Raw genomic sequence first — 19,721 nt, 5'->3', positions numbered from 1 at the left:
GCAAGGATTCCAAATCAAAGACTAGACACGATTAATTACTATTAATTTTTCGACATTAACACTATTAGTTTAGACAAATAATATGATAAACTGAATAAATCAAATGTAGTTTCTCACATTATTTATTCAAATTATTAATAATTCATATCCACCGATTCGTAAACCAGGCTGATCCAGCGATCCTCCCCCAGTCCTTCCTCTTTCTTTCATGTTACTTTCCTTGGATTTCACGTGTACGTGTAGTTTGTTGAACGAAAGAGATTTGTAGCACCTTTGCTGTATTTGTCAAAAATATGGGCACCACGTGTAACATGTTCACATGCCATTACTTCATTGGAAAGGCAGGACCCAACCAGCTGTACACCGAACTGTAGCCCGAGCATAATAAGCCCGAGCCCAGTGACAGTGAAAGACAGCCAGCATCGAAAGCAAACTGCAAAGGTTCCTTGTCCGGTCATTAACAATAAATAAATAAAGTTGGTTGACTTTAATACCCCCATCTACTGCCTCACCGACAATTGTCACATCCCAACAAATTAAGGATTGCTGTTACTTTCTTCTCTCATTTCAAAATACCTATGCTGACCTTGCCTGCCAATAATGCCCTTGCAACTATACTAACCCCACACCCAATGGTTATTGATTATTAATAACCCCCACCTTTTTTTTTAATATTTTTCTGTTCAAATTATATGTGTAATACTGTTTATATAAAATTTATTAATTTATTAAGAAAACTTCATTTAAGGATATTAAATTATCGATTTATTTGACTTAAGGGTATTAAACTTCAAAACGTTTCAATAACAGGTATTCCGTTAGAATTTGTCGTTAAATCCTATCAAAATTTTTAAAATACTTCGTGTTTATTTTTAAAAAAATTATAATTTCTTTTTTTTAAAAGATTTAGACATAGGTATTTTTGCAAATTCCGTTAAATTCTGACCAACACTTAAATCTTAGAAATTTTTTTCTTTTTTTTTAAAAAAAGAAATTTATATTTTGAGAATTTTGACAGAATTTATTAGCAAATCTTAACTAAGTATTTATAATTGAAACGTTTGAAAAATTGGATACCATAGTTTGAGATGTTTTGAAGCTTATTACCCTTAAGTCAAATAGGCCGATAGTTCAATACCCTTAAGTGAAGTTTCCCAAATTTATTTAAATAAATAAATTCTAAATGAGACCTCTCATAATGTACGATGTAATTTGTTGAGCAGCAAATTATTGGTAATTTCAATCTACTTTTTGACAAAATTGTAAGCATAAGCTTTTTTTTTTTTTCAATAAAATAAAAAGTTAATAATTTGAGCTTATTGTTAATGGTTTTTTTAGAAAGGTATTTTTTTTTTTAAGAAAAGTATTCTTATATGATATAAAGTGCAAATAATTTTGAATATTTTGTGTTTTAAAATGTGTTAATATTTTTCTTTTTTTTTCTAAAAAAAAAACAAATAAAATGTTTATCTTCATGAGCATTTTCGGAGTTTCACTAGTGCGGGTGAGGTGGCCATTTTCAATTGTTGTGATGTTCTTTTCTATTGGTAAAAATCTCTTTGTATATTGCTTCTTCAATACATGCAGGGGATTATTGTTATGTTATATAGAGAGAGAGAGGGTAGAAAAAGGAAAGGTAGAAAGAGAAAGAGAGACAGAGAGGCAGATCTGCTTGGGTTGTGTGAAGCTGCAAATCAATGGCTTCCAAGATAGTGTTGATCACAGTATTCATCGTTGATTTGATTGCTTTCGGTTTGGCTGTTGGTGCCGAGCAGAGGAGAAGCACTGTAAGCATTCATTCATTCATTCAGTCCACTCTCTTTCTTTAACTGATCACTCTTTTAATTCTTTGTTACTTTTCTTGCTTAGCAATTTCAGTCGTTTTGGTGCATTTTTTTGGGTATGAAATGCCCCATTGGCTTCTATGTTTGTTGAGTTTCAAGTGATTTTCCTGATGGTTTCTGTAACTGCTGTTGGGTTTGCTGAGGAACGTAGGAAAAGAAAAGACAAAGAAAAGTGCAAATTGGACTTTTATATAGAACAAATAAAAACTTGGGTTGGCGCTAAAGATTATATCAAGGTCTCCTACACTCATACTTCTATTTGTTGCATATTGTTCGTTTGTTAGATTTCTTATGAGTTATTGAGGATGATTTTTTATTTTTTGTTTATTTTGTTTATTTATTTATTAACAACCACAAGAAAGTATTTTGTTGGATATGTTTTTTTTAATGAAAATGCCAGATCTGTCAATCATGGTTGTATTCTTATCTGAACTTTTAATGGAAATAATCTTGTATTTCTTTCTCTATTTCACACACAGAGCATTGAGATGGGAGTTTTCTAAAATTATAGAAACATGGTGGGGAGACTGTATAAGCAAAAGCTAAATCATGATTTGGGAGAAAAATTAACGTGGTTGTGGCTGTGGGTGAATCATCTTTTGTCGGAGTAGTTGGTGGAATACTTGCACAAATGCCCATAAGTTTCCCAGATATGATGAATATAGGCATTAGTTTTTTCTTAATGTGTCAGAAAAAAATATTTACGCAAGTTTCCAGTTGTATTACTCATTAAATCTATCACCCAAATCAAGTTTAACAAATAAGAACAAATCTTATTGTTCCTTTATTTTTCCTCTCTCTCTCTCTCTCTCTCTCTCTCTCTCTCTCTGTCTCTGTTGGGGGTTAGCAGAAATCAGTATGGAGGTTTACCTTATGTTTGGTAGCCTAGAAAAGAGAGAAGAAATCAGAAAAAATGATGAAGGACAGAATGGGAGAAAAGACTCTTAAGGTTGACTAGAGGATTTTAGTCCCCAGTTGATGTAATCTGAGATTCAAATTAGATTTCTTTCTTTTCCTTACATTTTTTCACAAATAATGTAAGAAAGGTTTTATATTTTAAAATGTGAAATTGATTATTAAGAAAAAAAAAAAAAAAAAAAAAAAGAAAGAAAAGAAAAGAGACAGTATGTCTTGAAAGCAATATTTGATTCCTTATGGTTTTTCCACTAAATTGGCATTAGCTCTCTAACAGATTCAATTGAAAGCTAATTTTTTTTTTCCAAAAAAAAAAAAACAGATCCTCAAAGGACCTTCCCCCGATTCAGAAATTATATGATCATAAAATTGGTTTGGCTCTGATATTATTAATTTGAGTGGCTGAGTTGCTGGTTCCAAATGATATATAATGAATAACACAGTTTTCTTTGACACTTGACAGGCCAACATTGTCCCGGATAGTGAACAAAACTATAGCCACTGTGTCTATGACTCGGACATTGCAACAGGCTTCGGCGTCGGTGCATTTTTGTTCCTCATGGCTGGTCAAGTCCTTATAATGGTGGCAAGCCGATGCTTCTGTTGTGGACAGTCTTTGAATCCTGGGGGTTCAAGAGCCTGGGCAATTGTTCTCTTCATGATCTGCTGGTATGTGCCCATATATACCAACTTAAAAAATTTTGGTCTCAAATAGACTTAAACAGATCCACAACCACAAATTGTTGTTGCACTATATTAGATTCATGTGAATGTTTTATAAACTATTCATATAATCTCTGTCAGGTTGTTTTTCTTGATCGCCGAAATCTGCTTGCTGGCGGGATCGGTGAGGAACGCCAAACATACCAAGTACAGGGCAATAATAGGCGGAGGCTCTCTTTCTTGCGAAACCTTGAGAAAGGGAGTATTTGGAGCAGGAGCAGCTTTCATTTTCTTCACTAGCATAGTATCTCAGTTCTACTATATTTTCTATTCCAAGGCTAGGGAAAGCTTCCAACCATATGCTAGAGACGCTGGTGTGGGTATGGGAACCTACAAATGAGCCTCATTGAGGTGATCGATTCATGCCTATTACTTCACAGATAGATGTGACTGTTTGGACTCTCTCTACATCAATTTGCTTACTCCATTGCCTGTTTTGAGTTGTATTTCATGTGTCAAGGGTTCAATGTAGTTGGTAATGGTTCTTACTTTTAGTTCTATTTCATATTTTTTTTCCCCTGTCCTCTTCAATACTACAATGTATTTTTTGCACTGTCATATATGTATCAATAATAGAAAACGTTGCTTGTGTTCATATGAAATGTACGAAATTGTCAATGAAGGATTGATTGCATTTTTTTCAGTTAATTAAAATGGGGTTCTATGTTGCGTGTTAGGCAATGGAAAATTGTTTTCTTCCTTCTTACGAATGTATCAGCAGATTTTTTTGTTAATTTTTTATTCTTTCTTCAAATGTTTATAATATAAGCAAACACCAACCACATCTCTCGCCAATGGCTCTCTACGGTCAAATCCACTGTCGGTAATACGTGTGTTCGATATTGACTCTTTAAAAGTCCACTTACAAAAAGCCACAAAAAAATAAAAAAATAAAAAATAAATAAAAAAACATTGATAACCCCAGGACTAAATGGACTTGTTCATGTGATCTTAATTAGCAAGAGGGAGGTGGATTGTGGCTTTCTTATTCTACAGTAGTGTTACAGTAATCATAAATGGTAGGAAGTTAGGACTGGAGTTGTTGGAAGCCTGCAAATGATCAAACCAGAGAGATGCCTGAAATTTGGTTAAAGACAAGGGCAAGAAGCTGCCATGGGAAAAGATGTAATTTTTTTTTTTGTACAGAGATAAACAAGAAATGAGTTAGAGAATGAAAATCAAACATTTCTCTTTTAAAAAGGTGTTAGGAAATTAATGTAACATTTACAGAGTTAGTATAGTTTAAAATCGTAATTGAAACAAAAGAGTAGGTGGGGTGGTTGTTTACTAACTCCCTACCTATTTGAATTGGAATAGAATTCTACTATCATGAGTTGATAATCTTTCTTCTAGAACTTCTGCATTCTTAGGAAGTAGAGAGACACTAGATTGGTTATGAAAGGAACTGAACGTATGTTTCGAAAAGACACTCAGAAAGTTGAAAAAGAAAATTATGATTGTCTCTCTACATTCATAATCTCTAGGATAACCATCAAGAACCCTAGAATTTGAAGTGTGGAGTTTTTAAGGAGACTCTAGTAGCTTCCTACGTGAGAATTTGGATCCTCTCCATTTCTCTCCATTTGGTTATAAAGTAGGGACATAGTTATCTTTTTACATTACATGAAAATGTGAAAAGACAACTATGCCCCTCCTTTATAAGTAAATGGAGAGGATCCTGTTCCTCGTGATGAAGAAAAGCTTTAGTTCATGAGATCTTGTATTGGACGTGAGCCAAGCAACAAATCCGACTTGTGAGAAATCTGCTTGGAATTATGAAATTATTTTTTTTATCATTCAAAAATATTCTTCAATGATAATTAACCAAAAAATGTAGTATTTATTTCTCTAATAATTGGTTCATGGTGATTGGTTGGGTTAATAATTTATTAAAGCACTAAATGCATAAATAAAAATATGTGTCATAGGATTTAATGGTTATTAATCCCATTCCCCTAGGTAGTGAATGTGGCTTTTTTCCTTCTATCCAATTACCCATCATATACCATGATTAATTGGTTAATTGTGTGTGTATATATATATTGTGATATTTGATAGAGTTGACATTGGTAATTTGTAGTTCTCATGTGTGTGTTGATGAATGTATAAGGTACACACATATTGGTGACGTGGCATCCTCATTTATTTATTTTAAGTAGAAAATTTGGTTTGATTTTCTTCATAAATGTAATGATGGGAATGTAATTTATTCCCACTAAAGAAGTGTTAAAACTAATTCATCAATCGTCAAGTAAATATCCAGGAAAGTATATCTCTTATTTTTTTTATTAACCACAAATAAATTACTAAATAATTTAAAACTAGAGTAGTAAATAAACTACTTAAACCTAAAATATCTTAAAATAACATAATCATTAACTTAATAGTATCACCATAGTTGAGAATAGTCCCATCGGCATCTTTCTCTCTAGGAAAACGCGGTTAACATAGAGGAGAAGGAAAATTCTCCTGGTCCTTTTGGATTGTGGAGGCGAGTCCCGTTTACAAGTTTGATTGCAGTTTTATCTTGGAGTTTACTGTTAGATTGGTTTAATGGCAAAGGATCTTTCAACGTTATGGTGGAGTTTTTCTTTGACAGAGGAGGAGAGTTTGGAGGTGGAGGCGACAGATCAAGCGATGACTGGTATGTCTCAGCGTGGACAATCATATCTGGTGGGTAAGCTAATTGCTGATCAGATAATTGGAAAAGATGCTATTAAGTCTACTATTGTTCGGGGTTGGAAACCTACAAGAACGATCACCTTTTAAGGTATTGAGAGATAATTTGTTCATAGTAGAATTTGAACATGTTTGGGATAAGTCCCGAGTACTTGAAGGTCGGCCATGGGTCTTTGAAGGAAATCTGTTCTCTATTGAGGACTTTATTGGTGCCATTACACCTGCTAAAATGGATTTTGAGAAGGCCGCCTTTTGGGTCTGTATGTTCAACGTGCCCTTGGCGTGTATGAGTGAAACAATGGAGGTCCAAATTGGCAATTCGGTGGGCGTCATGAAGGAGGTTGAAATAGAGGAGGACAAGATAGGTTGGGGGGGGTACCTCTGCGTTAAAATACGGATGGATCTCTTCAAGCCTCTGGCTAGGGGACGGGTTCTCAAACTCCAAGGTGAGTCCACATGGACTGCCTTTCAGTATGAGTGCCTTCCTAAATTTTGTTTTCATTGTGGCATCATACGCCATGGTGTTGTGGGTTGTTTTGGGATTGAAAAGGAGTGTTCACCAGGGAGCAACTTCGACAATTCAATTTGGAACTTGGCTCCGAGCATCTCCTGTCTCTAAATGTTCTAATTCTGGACATGGATGGTATGAAAGGTTTGCAGAATTCAAATCAACAGATATTTCTCATGTGGCGGCAGCAGGAAGCCCAAAGAGTGCAAGCAATCGCCATGGTGAACATTGTCAGGAGGATGGTGGGTTGCGCTGGGGAAGGTCCGGCCACCCTAGGAGGTTGTGGTTACGTCCAAAACACAACTGCTCACTTCAACGCGAGAATATCGGGGGAAAAGCATGGAGACGTGTTGATAGGGGATCCATTACCCCTGAGTATTGGGGATCAACTTGATAGAGAATTTTCATCGGTGGGCGCTGAATCCGGTGCAGCTAAAGAAGTTATCTTGAGTCCATCAGATAACTTCTCAAAGTAAGCTTCTCTTGTTCCAAATGGACCAGGTTTTGATAACCCTACTCCTAAAGGGGGCCCAATTACGTTTGAGAACACTGAAGGCCCAATAGATACCCCTTCTTCAGCATGGATTAATGTACCCATGACTTAAGGGATTATTGGCTCGGGTCCATCAAGCAAAACACTGGCAGCAAATGATTCTCGTAAGTTTGATGTAGTGCATGGCGAAAAATTATCTGTCAACTCATCTGGCACTTCTCCTAAGTGGAAACGTAAGGTTCGGGGAGGAAGGGTAACATCTCATAGGACATCAGTTAAAAAAGAGGGTCGCGGGAAGAGAGGCCAGAGGCACATCATTGATGCACAGGAGATTGAAGTTGTTGTGGGGAAAAACTTCAATCTCCTGTGCATCAATAATGATATATCCAATAATGATATATCATAGGGCCTTATATAAGCCCCCACGCATTTTTTATAAACTAGCTTCATCTAATTCACATGCAGACTACTGTTCGAACGATATTCAAACTGTTGACAGTTTCTACTGACGTGGACCGTTCAGACGATGATTAAACATCTTTCATATTTTTCTATTACCTACCATTCAAACAGCTTTCGGGTGAAATTTCTCCCAAGTGTTTAAAATCTCATTTTATCTCCTATCGGGACCTTGTGACTAATCCAACTCTATTATAAACACTTAGGCACTAATTAAGATGTCTTTAATCCCACTTTAGTGCTGGGTATTACAATCCAACTCTATCATTTGCATTTTTTATTTTATTGTCTTTTGTTAAAGTTTGATACATTTTTCGAATCACTCTCATTTCTTATTAGCCGTCTTGAAAGAAAACGGGGCAATTTTGTCTCCATCAAACATGGAAAACACAGGTTAGTATATTAATCAGAGCTTAGAAGTAGATTTGTGTAGATTTCGTCTAATATGGATGTAAATAAGCTTAGGCCCAAAGAAAGTTAATTGTCATATGAAGGAAATTTTACAAAACTGCTTCACATCATTATTTTTCAGTTAGGTTAGAAAATTTAAAGTCGCATTCTCATATTTGAACCATATCAAAACATGATAAAAAAAAAAAAGCATATGATACGAAACTATATAAAATCTTAATAAGCTAGTATGATAATTGCATAGTTTCCATACAAAAATCAAGTGATTTAAAGGAAAGTATAAGCTATGGAATTTTTTTTTTAAGGACAAGCTTTGATCCATATAATTTATTTTTTGGGCTTAATTAAAAGTTGTTTTAGTAATTAAGCCCAAATTATTTTAATAGCATATAGTGAATTTGGCCCGTTTAAAGTGTTTTGGGCCTTAACATTAGTACACTAGTTGGAGAGAGAGTCAAATTGGACTATTCTGGACCATTCTCTAAGAAGAATAATTTTTTTTGAAACTTAAAATCAAATTTTTATGAAGTTTTTAAGCAAAATAAGACACATAAGAAACCTTTTGTGAAAATAGGTAGCTAATATCAATTAAAGAAAGCACAATTAATATTTATATATTAAATAAAAAAAAATAAAAAAAAAAACTAATTTGTTTATTTTCATTAACTTATGTTTTATAAACTGTTATCTCCTAAATTAGCATTTCATCATGAATAAATTGCTTGTAAGTCCTTCATTACAGAGGTTTAAAATATTATCACATTTCTCATTCTTTAGTTTAAAATATAGCTTACCCTTTGAATGTTCCCCAATTCCCATCTACAAACTACATAGTTACAATCCTAGTTAAAAATCTCAAGCCAGCCTATTTTTGCTTGTTTTTTCTTTTTTAATAATTAATTATTCCTTGCAATACAATCAGGAATTAATTCCCACTTGTCTTTGTTCATGTCAAACAAGGACATTATTAATTATTATTATTATTATTGTTTGATGAGCACAAATTTTTGAGTGCATCTAAAATTGTCAAAAAGCCAACCGCTGCATTATTTTTCTGTCCTGTTTCTTCTGCTTAATTAATCTTTTTTATTTAAGAGGAAATAGTACATTTGCACATGCAGGCCTTTTAAAAGCTACAATTAATGGGCCTTTGTTTATTGCAAAATTCATCATCGACAGAACAGGGTTTGGTGCTTCTTGAAAGCAACTGATTTTGCTTCTTTTTTTTAAAAAAAAAATAATAATAAATATAAAAATATTTTTCATACTTAATTCCTAAAACTCACACTATTAGATAATGGGAATTTAATTTAAATCAAATTCAAGTTGTATCAGTATCAGATTCAAATTTCTCCTTTTGCCTCTGTTCTATTTCCACAGGACCACAAGGAATCCTTTTCAAGCTCAAACAGGCTGTTGGGAATCAAGCCACGTGGGGTGTCATTAGTTGTCTTAAATCTATTATCCTCGTGTGGGTTAATTTTTAATTTATTAATAATGGTGGAAATTATGAAAGCAAAGCATGTGTAGGTAATGGGTAGGAGGGTTCCCTTCCATTTCATCAATATAATGTCAATTGACTCAATTAGAACACCACAAGGAAATTGTCAAGTGGTTTTCAATAATTAAAGATGTATGTATAAGTTAACACGGGCACAAAACACAAATCAAAGCCATAACAAAATAGTTATACGCGCATTTATTACCGATAATCAAATTTCCGACCCGTTCATATATACTTAGTAGAAATAATATAGAGAAATAAGAGCAATGTATTGTATTACAACCTCTATAGAAATGATAAATTAGGTTTGATAATCTAGAGTGGGATGATTAGACAATAAATCATGTAATCTCTAAATAGTATTGTTATATGCTTTATTTTGTACTCCACAGATTTAGAATAAAGGGGGTGCAACGATGAGTGGGCTAGCAGGTCAGAATATACATGCCCCATAATTTTTCTCTTCTGCAACCATAATGGAAGAGTTTGTGACTTGTATAAACCAAGGGGGGATGTAACACAGATCATGTGCATAATATATTCCCTTCCAAAGAGGAAGAGATAATGGCACAAGCAATTTGACCAAGAATTTCATGAGAGTAAAATTATATAGTTAAGTATTTATTTTGATTAATTAAAACTCCCTTGACTTCTTATAATTGCAATTAACCCCATCCATGAAATATCAATAGTGAAATTAAAGTCATAAATAAAACTGTCACTTTAATTCATTATCTCAAGAGGGTATTTCATATTTATTTGATTAAAATCAAAGGATTATGGATTTCATCTTGAGGAGCAATGTTCCCACAATTAATGCTACATGTAAATAAGTACCCAATATACCGAGATTTTGACTATGAAATATCCCACTCCTGAACGCATCAAACTAGCCTCCACTTCACATTTAAGTTCACATTTCTCTCTGGATTGAAAGTCAATGCTATACGCAGTCGTTAATTCAAGTTATTCAATTGACCGTAATTTATAGAATATAGAATAACAATTCACGCGGTATGTTCAATGCATTGTAACCACACCAAAGTATCAATCAAAAATTCTTTATGCATATTAATATTTAAAGTCCTAGGTTTTTTTTAAACTATTATTATTACTTTTAAAAAATAAATGCAACTTGTCTAGGAGGGGTGTTACATGTAATGCCTTTACATTGTGTGATCGACCTTTTCTTTAATCTTTTTCGTTATCATTTCCTTAACTTTACAACATCACAAGTCACACAACAACCAGATTTTGTTTTATACGGGAAAAATTATGGTTTGTTCCTTGCCCCATCAGTTTGCAGACCAATAGAGCAACAGTCAATCAACAGAGCAGCAATCGAAACATTAGGAGCCAACATAGCATCCACAAAGACAAAACCAACGAAACCCAAATTTCTTCTCCAACTCAAACTCTATCACGAGAGTAATCACAAGGAGATTTGGATAGATGGATATATGTTCTTCAAATTTGATAATGCTTGATAGTTAACAACTCTTCATTTGTTTTATGACAAACGACTGACCTTCAGTTGGATGAAGGGACGAGATAAAGAGAAATGAGCCAACTAGGCAAGACAAAGAAAGATGGAGAGTGAAATATAATTTTATTAAATATATTTTTTTTAAAAAAAAATAAACTGGTGTCGGAGTCAAAATTTCATTAGAAACAGAAACCAACCTCCGCTCCCGCCTCGATTCGCACAGGTCGGCTATCGGAACTGCCTCTGCTTGCACAACCCTAATAACTGCTTATAGGAAGAAATTTCAACCATTATATTTCAAACCAATTGTTCTTCTAGCTTTTTGATTTGTAAAATTACTAATCAAATTTTCATGTTCAAGTTTTGTTAACATATTATACTCGATAGATAATATGACTCATCTATTTATCTTACAGTTAGTAGGATTTAATTAGTTGTGTACTAAAATCCATCACACGCGATCGGAACTCGTAACATTAACGACTAACAAAAATCAACGGCATCTAATAGTGTAAGTATAATATATAAAATATCAATAAAGAAATAAAGAATAATTAAACCAATAAGCAAAAGATTAAAAGTGATGAAAGACAATAAAAAAAATAAAAAAAAAATAAAAAAAAAAAAAAAAAGAAAGAGGAATATAAAAAGAAAGTGGACTGTGAAAATTTTTAAAATTTTAAACGCTCCACATAACTTTTTTTTCCAAACCCTCATTATATTTTACTTTTTTTAATTATATATATAAATTTAATATAGAATGTATTTTTTTTTTAAGGGGCCTTTAATAAATTAATAGCTTGGTGACCTAGTTGGCATAGCCATGGAGCCGGCCGTGGTGGAGGGATGCCATCCTTGATTGGTGTCTGAAAAGCCTCTTTGAAGACGTCCATTTCGTTCTCTCTTTGTGTGTGCCTCCAAAGGTTGTTTATTTAATGATGGTGTTTGTTGAAAACCTAAATCAAAGAGAAATGAAGGAGACACTTGGGGCCTCGGCAATATTTGCTTTATATTTCTTTTTTCCATCCACGTCAGAACACAAAAGAAACCTTTTTATTTTGCTTCACATTTGACAACTAATGACAAGTCTTGTCCACCTCCTCCGGGTTCGTGGAGACACCATTTCTTATTAATATAATATATTCCATGTTTAGTCAACGATATGACTTTTTTGTTGGCTTGGTCTGCCTCAAATTGCAATCTTTGTCACTCACCCAATCCAATGCCCTTTGCAGTTTGCACCAACCCACGAAGGGGATTGTTTTGATTATTTTGAGGTTGCTTTGTCTTCCAATTGGGTGGACGGCGAGTCACCCTTTCCCTTTCCCTTTCCCTCCGGTTGCACCACTCCTTTCAGATATATTCATCATTTTTATTTGGTTTAGATGAAATATAAAGAGGTAATGATCCATGTCATATGAGTAATGAGATTCGGTTTGAATCTTATGTTTGTACGCATAGGACGTAAGGTTAGCTTTTTGTCTGATAAAGGCAAAGGTGCTTGCTCTCTGCCTGATGCAGACAGAGACAGCGGTGCCTTGAACTTGGGTCTTGCGCGCACAGGACACATGACTTGCTCTGAGTAATGTGTTTCAACAAATTTAATGAAAAAAAGAAATTGCTCTCAATCAAATCCAGTAGTTTCTAGGTAGAAAATAACCAAAGATGTTGCAATAAAATAAAAAATCAAAATATATGTATAATGAGATCTTGAGGCTAGTGCTTAAACCTTGTATAAAGAATTGTTTTTTAAGCCTTCTTGCTGATGATTGTATATTTCCTTCCAAGGAGAATTGTTTCTTGAGTCCTCTTGTTAATAATTCTAATTTTTAGCTGATTAAGAAAATTCTCCCATAGCAAACTCAAGTATTCCTTATTTTTAAAAAAAAAAAAAAAAAAAACTCAAGTATTCCTTGTAATAATCTCGGATATGTATGCCAATGTCAAATCAAGTTGGGTTTGCCATCAATTTCTTTTGTTGTTTTTTTTTTAAGTGGTTGATATAAGAAGTCACTTAAATCACGTTACATCAGTCAATATAAAATAAGTGTGATAAATAAATGTGAAGAATAGCATTATCCATTACAAAAATTAAAACACCATTTTCACTATGTTAATGGACCTCTAATTCACCATTTTAATTTCTTTAACTATGCCCGTGACACATATCCTTCTTTCCAAGTAGAGTAGCAATCCATATCTCTGCTTTTTTTTTTTTAACAAAAAAAAAAAAAAAAAAGAAGAAGAAAAAAAAGGAAAAAGACAATGTACGAATATGATCAAAAGCAGAGGACCCTTTGTTAAACTTTTTTTTTTTTAAAAAAAAATATTAATTAAAATGATTAAATCAACAATTTCTTATAAATTTAAGCTTTTGTGATTATTGTTGATTTAATAGGATATCAAAGCCGAGTTTTTGAATTTTAACCCTAACTTTACAGTTCATCTATGTTTTCAATTAAATATTTCACGGGTTGAGCCACACTTATTAAAATGGTAGCTTCAGCTCATTCGTGAGAGAGAAAGAGTATTAGAATATTAATTAAATGATTAAATCAATTATTTTTCATTAGGTAAAACTTTAAGGATAAATTGTGATTTAACATTATTTTGTTTCATGTCTTAAAAACAAAAACATTATAAACAACCCAAAATATAAATCACTAATCAAAATACAAAAATAATTATCATCTTGATATCACCTAAAAACAAATTTTCAAATTAAAAACAAAATACACTTTTCAAAATAGATTAACAAATTAGAGCTGTATCCATTTTTCTCCTTGGAATGTGTACTAAAGTTGCGTTGGTGTTCAACACCAACCGACCAATTAAGCCAAAAGAAAAGGAGGGTGATAATGAGCAATCCACCAAGGCAATCACCTGGCAGTTTGACTTCATATTACAAAACCGAACCAACGTTTGTCTTGTCTCAAACATTTTGACGATAACATTTTACCGAATTGGAATTGATTACCTACTAAAATTGTATTACAAAACCGAAACAACGTTTGTCTTGTCTCAAACATTTACTTAAATATCGTAACTTTTGAAATAAAGTATTCAAACTTTAAAACGTGTCAATTTAGAATATTCATTTTTTCATTTTTTTTTTTTTTCAGTTTCAACTCTCCGTTATAAATTTCCGTTAAATTCTATCAAAATTTTTAAATAACCACTGTGTTTTGTTTTTTTAAAAAAATAAAATAAAATAAAGATTCAGGCATAAGTATTTTTACAAATTCTGTTAAATTCTGATCAACACCTAAATCTTTACTATTTTTTTCCCCTTAAAACAGTTAGGAGTATTTTGAAAATTTTGACAGGATTTAACAAAAAATTCTAACGAAAAGTTGAAATTGAAATATGGATACCCTAAATTGATATTTTTTAAAGTTTAGGTATCTTATTTCAAAAGTAATGAAAGATTAAAGGTTAGAAGTGAAGTTCTTCCAAATTGTTAGCAATTTGAGTAAATGATATATAAGGAATCTATTAAAGTATTAATTAATTGATTAAATTTATCTATTTCTATCAACTTAAGTACTTTTTAGAATAAGTTGTGATGCAACATGATATCAGAGTAGAGATCTTGAATTCGAACCCTATCTTCTTCATTTACCTCGAATTTTAATTAAATATTTTAACGTGTTACACCTCACCTATTTAAAACGGAGTTTGATGAGTAATTCTAGACGACATGTCATACTTATGTCTTTCTTGTGTGACTCTAATAATGATGCGGCTTTTAAAATTACCAATAGGGACATAGGTATGACGTTTATAATCACTCGAAGTTTGAGCTCATACGTGAAGGGGAGTGTTAAAGTATTGATTAATTGACTAAATTTACCACTTCTTATCAGTATAAGCTTTTGAAATAAGTAGATCTGTAAATATAAATAACCTGTAACCGAACAGTTTAAAATTTAATTTGGACAGATAATATAAGAGACCATATATAAAATTTATCTGTTCGGATAGATAAAAGAACGGTTCAAAATTTATTTAAACAAAAGAGTTTCATATAAAGTTTAATCGGGTAATTGTCAAGAATTCTAATCTATTTTACCTCGTCCAATCTCAATCTTATACGTGGTGATCTTGCCCACAGCCTCCACCTCCACCGTCCCTCTTCTTTCTAAACTCCACAAACTTGTTGGGCAAGAATGAGTTGTTAATGCATTTTTCAAAGTCTTTTTAGCTGGAGAGTGTCATTACATAAGCAAGTGTGTTTAGCTTAATAATAAAATAAATAGCCAACTAATTAAAAATTAACAATCCCTGGCATGTTCACATATAAATCTTGCCTACCTTTGATTAAATCCATTTTAAAATATTTAATGCCATGTTTGCATGAGGGAAAAATATTAATCTGGATTAAAAAAAAAATCAACACAAATATAGAAAATATCTTATATTCTAACTAAAAATTGTATTTATTATAGAATATAATTAAGTGAATAAAATCAAGAAAAAAAAAGATGTATGCTTTGACTTTGTTTCTCTTACATTGAAATATATTTCTTACACGTTTAATTTTCAAGCTCATCGATCTATTGGACCTACAAATTTAATGGTATATTTAAAATTTGGTTGTGTATGTGTATTAATTATTTCTTTATTTTGATTCCTAATTACTTAGAAAGTAAATGAATATACTGATATTATGTTAAATTATCATTTATTTTGTAAAACAAAATTAAGTTGATAAAAAAGTTAATTTAATCATTTAGTTAATATTCGGATGCCGACGGTTAAATTTTAGGATCTCAAATTTGCCTAATTTTTAGTATTATACTAAGTTCCCAGTTAAAATGTAGGTCACCACCATATTATTAGTGTTGGATTTGGCTTTAAATGCTGTAAAAAAAAATTAGGGAAAACTTCACTTATAATTCTTGATCTTTCAACACTTTTGTAAAAAGGTATCCAAATTTTAAAAAATTGTCAATTTAGAGTATCAATTTTTCAATTTTTTTCAATTTCAACCATCTATTAGAATTTTCCGTTAAATCCTATCAACATTTCCAAAATTTCCATTTTTATTTTTAGGAAAAAAAAAAAGAGAAAAAATTGCTAGGATTTAGATGTTGGTCAGAATTTAACAGAATTTACAAAAATATCCATGCTTGAATCTTTAAAAAAATTTATAATTTTTTTTTTTTAAAAAAAATAAACACAAGTGTATTTTGAAAATTTTGATAGGATTTAACGACAAATTCTATCGGATTGTTGAAATTGAAAAATGTATATCTTAAATTAACACTTTTTAAATTTGATGTATCTTTTTGCAAAAATCATGAAAGATTAAAAGATTAAAAGTTATAGGCAAAGTTTAAAAAATTACAATATATGTGCTGTAATTTTTTTAAATGCTTCAATTTAATTCAAATTGTTTTATAAAAAAAAAAAAAAAAAAAAAAAAAAAAAAAAAAAAAAAAAAGGAGAGAGAAATTAATTCTGAACGTGATAAATTGTCCCGAAATCAGTTAAGAGCTATGGGGTGTCGCACACTGTCACCTTCAATTTAATCAGTAGTGGGCTGGACAGCATAGGAGGAGTAGCGAGAGGAGGAAGTAGGTGGCAAGAATTGGGTCGTCCTGCGCTGGCATAGGCATGTAGCGCAGGCGTAGGTAGCCCCTTCCATACTTCATTTACTACTTCCACTATCCACATGATTATGGCATTCGGATTATTTCCAGATCGTTACTATAAATGACAGAGGGGTAAAATTGTTTGAAAAAATATAAAAAAATGATTTTGCCTTCATGTTTGTAATAATCGGCTCTTCTTCAATTGGATTAAGCTTAGGTGCAGCACCTATGTTATAGTAAATCTAAGAGTTTGGATTTGATTTCAAGGAATTCAAACCCTTAGATTTACTACATCATAGGTGTTGTAAAAAAATTTACACCACCTAAGCCATATCCTCTTCAGTTTAGTTGAACTAGAGAGAATTCTTGTCCTGATCATGATTACCCTTTACATAGTTTTGGTTTGTGTCATGTACCCGTGCGCAAAGAATATTGGCCGGGAGTGCTACACGTTCTAAATTACTAATGTTGCACCCCTAATTATGTTTTGTGCGCAAAAGGATGCAAGTCATACTCCTTTGTATACCTTCTTATTAGAGCTATTAATTTTTTATATAACTCGACATGAGTTCAGTACAAAATTAGTGAGTTACGATTGACATATTTAACCCTTTTAATTAAATCGGTCGGGTTATAATTCATTTTTATAGTCTTATACTCATGACTAGACACAATCCAAACTAAACACGCGACATTAGGGTTGATAATTTTTTACGTAACCCACAAACCCAATAAAAAATTAGTGTATTAGAGTTGAGGAGTTTAACCCCGTTTATTTAAATATACTGAACTAAAATTAACATATATAATTTTATATTTATATCTTGACATAACTCAAATCCAACACTAATTAGCCCCGTCATCAATTTGAGACATTAATTAGCACCCGTCATCTTGATAATCAAATGCCACATGTCTTTCTCTTATATGCATAGGGTTTTAGGTTTGGTTTAGGACAGAAAGGATGTTGAGTGAAAAAGGTTATCTCCACATTATGTGGCCTATAATTACCTTATGATTAAAAATTGAAGATTAGAGCATTAATTGGTTAGCTTGGTGGCTAGGTCTAAGTAGAATGTACGACGTATCTAGAGTATTAATTGCTAAGATTAGCTGGTCAATTTTTTTTTATTTTTTTTTATTTTTTTATTTTTTTTTCTACGCAATAAGGGACAAAGGAAAAGGAGAAAACAAACAAGAGTTCAACAACTCCATAAAGAGGAGAAGAAAAAGAAACATAGCCAAACAATGGTAATTACGTTGAAGTCCAATATTACTGGGGAAAATTCCTAAAAGCTAATGCTAGTCTACCCATACCAAAAGGATTTACAAATGAGTAATGCTAAAGGATCTAAGAATAATGTTATTTAGTAAATAAATTATTATATAATTACCGTACTGTTATAATAATTTGACAATAAAAATAATTTATTATTATTTTTTTTTTTTACAAATAACAATTCAATGCAATGATCGATTTTTACTATCACTCTCAAGTAAAAGTTATATAATAATCTACTAAGGGTGCGTTTGAGTTTGCGATTTTAAAAAGTGCGATTTTAAATAACGATTTTAAAATGTACGATTTGAAAAAGTGATTTTTAAAAACAGACGTAAGCATTTGACAAAATTACAGTTTAACTTTTAAAATCACAAATTAGCCTTTAAAATTGTGTTTTTCAAAAAATTATCCTCTTACCAGAGATTTGAAAAAGCAAATTTTCTACGTTTTACAATCGTAATTTTTAAAAGCGCAGTTCTCAAACAATTTATGTTCTGCAATTTAGTTTAAAATCGCACTTATTATTTACGAAATCACGATCTCAAACGCATACTAAATAATATTACTCTTTTCCTAAATACTCCTCCTTTCCCTTCCCCGTGCATGTAACAGTGTGTTTGTTAGGCCCTAAAAATCTTTTTAATAGTTCTTAAGGGGTAGTTCAATTGATTGAGGATCACATTTTTCCACATCTTATGAAGTATAAATCACTAATTCGAATCTCTATCCCTCTCTTATATGAAAATATAAAAACAATAAAAAAAAAAAAAAAAAAGAACAATCTTTTTAATAGATTCCGGTATTCCACAAGCAAAAGTCGTGTTTACAGCACTCACAGAAGCTAATTATTGGTTTAAGCTCTGAGTTGTTCAAAAAGTTGGTACAAGTGCCAACGATACTATGCAGTATGCACGGTCTTTGCTAGTGGTTGTCTTCCGCAATTTGTCCTAATTGGAAACTTTTTCTTTTTCTCTTTCTTCTTCTTCTTCTTCTTCATTTTTTTTTTTAAAAAAAAAAAAAAAAAAAAAAGTATACAAACTCCACCTCAAACTAAAATCCAATTTATAATGTGTTTTCAAATTAAAAATTACATCAATGTTTCACAAACTACCGGCCTTCGGCCAAAATGAGTGATGTGGCAAAAATAATTCGAGAGGGGGACCAAACCACCATCAATGGTCATAAGGTGGTTCGGCCAAAGAAGATGGCGGAAGAAACTTCATTTTGGCCAAGGGATGGCCCTATTTCAACTTCCTCTTCTTCAGTTTATTCTTTTTGAAAGTATACATACTCCGCTTAAACTAAAATCTAATTTACAATATTTTTTTGGAGTTAAAAGATAATATCAATGTTTCTCAAACTACTAGCCTTCTAGATATGGCCGAAATAGGTGGCTCGGCAAAAATAGTTCTAGGGAGTGATTAAACCACCTCCAATGCTCAATGGTGTGGCTCGGCTACCCTCTATTTGGCCAAAACTAAAAGGGATGGCTGAACTACCTCTATTTGACCAAGGGGTGGCCTTATTTCAACCTCTTTTTTTATTCTTATTTTTTTGAATTTATATGAGTATCTTTGTTTTATTGAAAAGCTTTGAGGATCATTTTTTTTTTTTTTTTGTATTTTTGCGAGACAAAATGGGTATATTACAATTTTTTGATAATTTGAGGGGAACATTGTCACAATCTTTAATTTGAGGGACATTAGAATAATTTAATAGCTAGACTAAATTTGAATAATTTTATTCAATCTTCTTATAAGGAAAAACTTTGTCCAATTTAATTTATTCTCCTCCATTTAGACTTGCCTTCTTTTTTTTTT

At 32.0% G+C, this 19,721-nt stretch overlaps 1 protein-coding gene across 1 annotated transcript; it reads left to right on the top strand.

Moving 5' to 3' along the window:
• The first annotated feature begins 1,586 nt into the window (after nt 1–1,586).
• On the top strand, nt 1,587–4,170 carry LOC133876032 (uncharacterized). The gene is made up of 3 exons (XM_062314336.1): nt 1,587–1,787; nt 3,223–3,428; nt 3,564–4,170. Exons 1-3 carry the CDS (start codon nt 1,698–1,700, stop codon nt 3,820–3,822), a joined length of 555 nt encoding a protein of 184 aa, XP_062170320.1. The 5' UTR covers nt 1,587–1,697; the 3' UTR covers nt 3,823–4,170.
• Nucleotides 4,171–19,721: the final 15,551 nt, after the last annotated feature.

The sequence above is a fragment of the Alnus glutinosa genome, chromosome 8 (assembly GCF_958979055.1).
Source record: "Alnus glutinosa chromosome 8, dhAlnGlut1.1, whole genome shotgun sequence".
Lineage (NCBI taxonomy): Eukaryota > Viridiplantae > Streptophyta > Magnoliopsida > Fagales > Betulaceae > Alnus > Alnus glutinosa.
Note: the sequence above shows the minus strand (reverse complement) of the source record. Positions and strands in the feature narration are given on the sequence as shown.

Bases quoted from the DNA above. Each gene is read 5' to 3' on its own strand.
- LOC133876032 (XM_062314336.1), top strand. From the start codon at position 1,698: ATGGCTTCCAAGATAGTGTTGATCACAGTATTCATCGTTGATTTGATT. The intron at 1,788-3,222 runs GTAAGCATTCAT...GACACTTGACAG, and splicing joins CCGAGCAGAGGAGAAGCACT to GCCAACATTGTCCCGGATAG. The intron at 3,429-3,563 runs GTATGTGCCCAT...AATCTCTGTCAG, and splicing joins GTTCTCTTCATGATCTGCTG to GTTGTTTTTCTTGATCGCCG.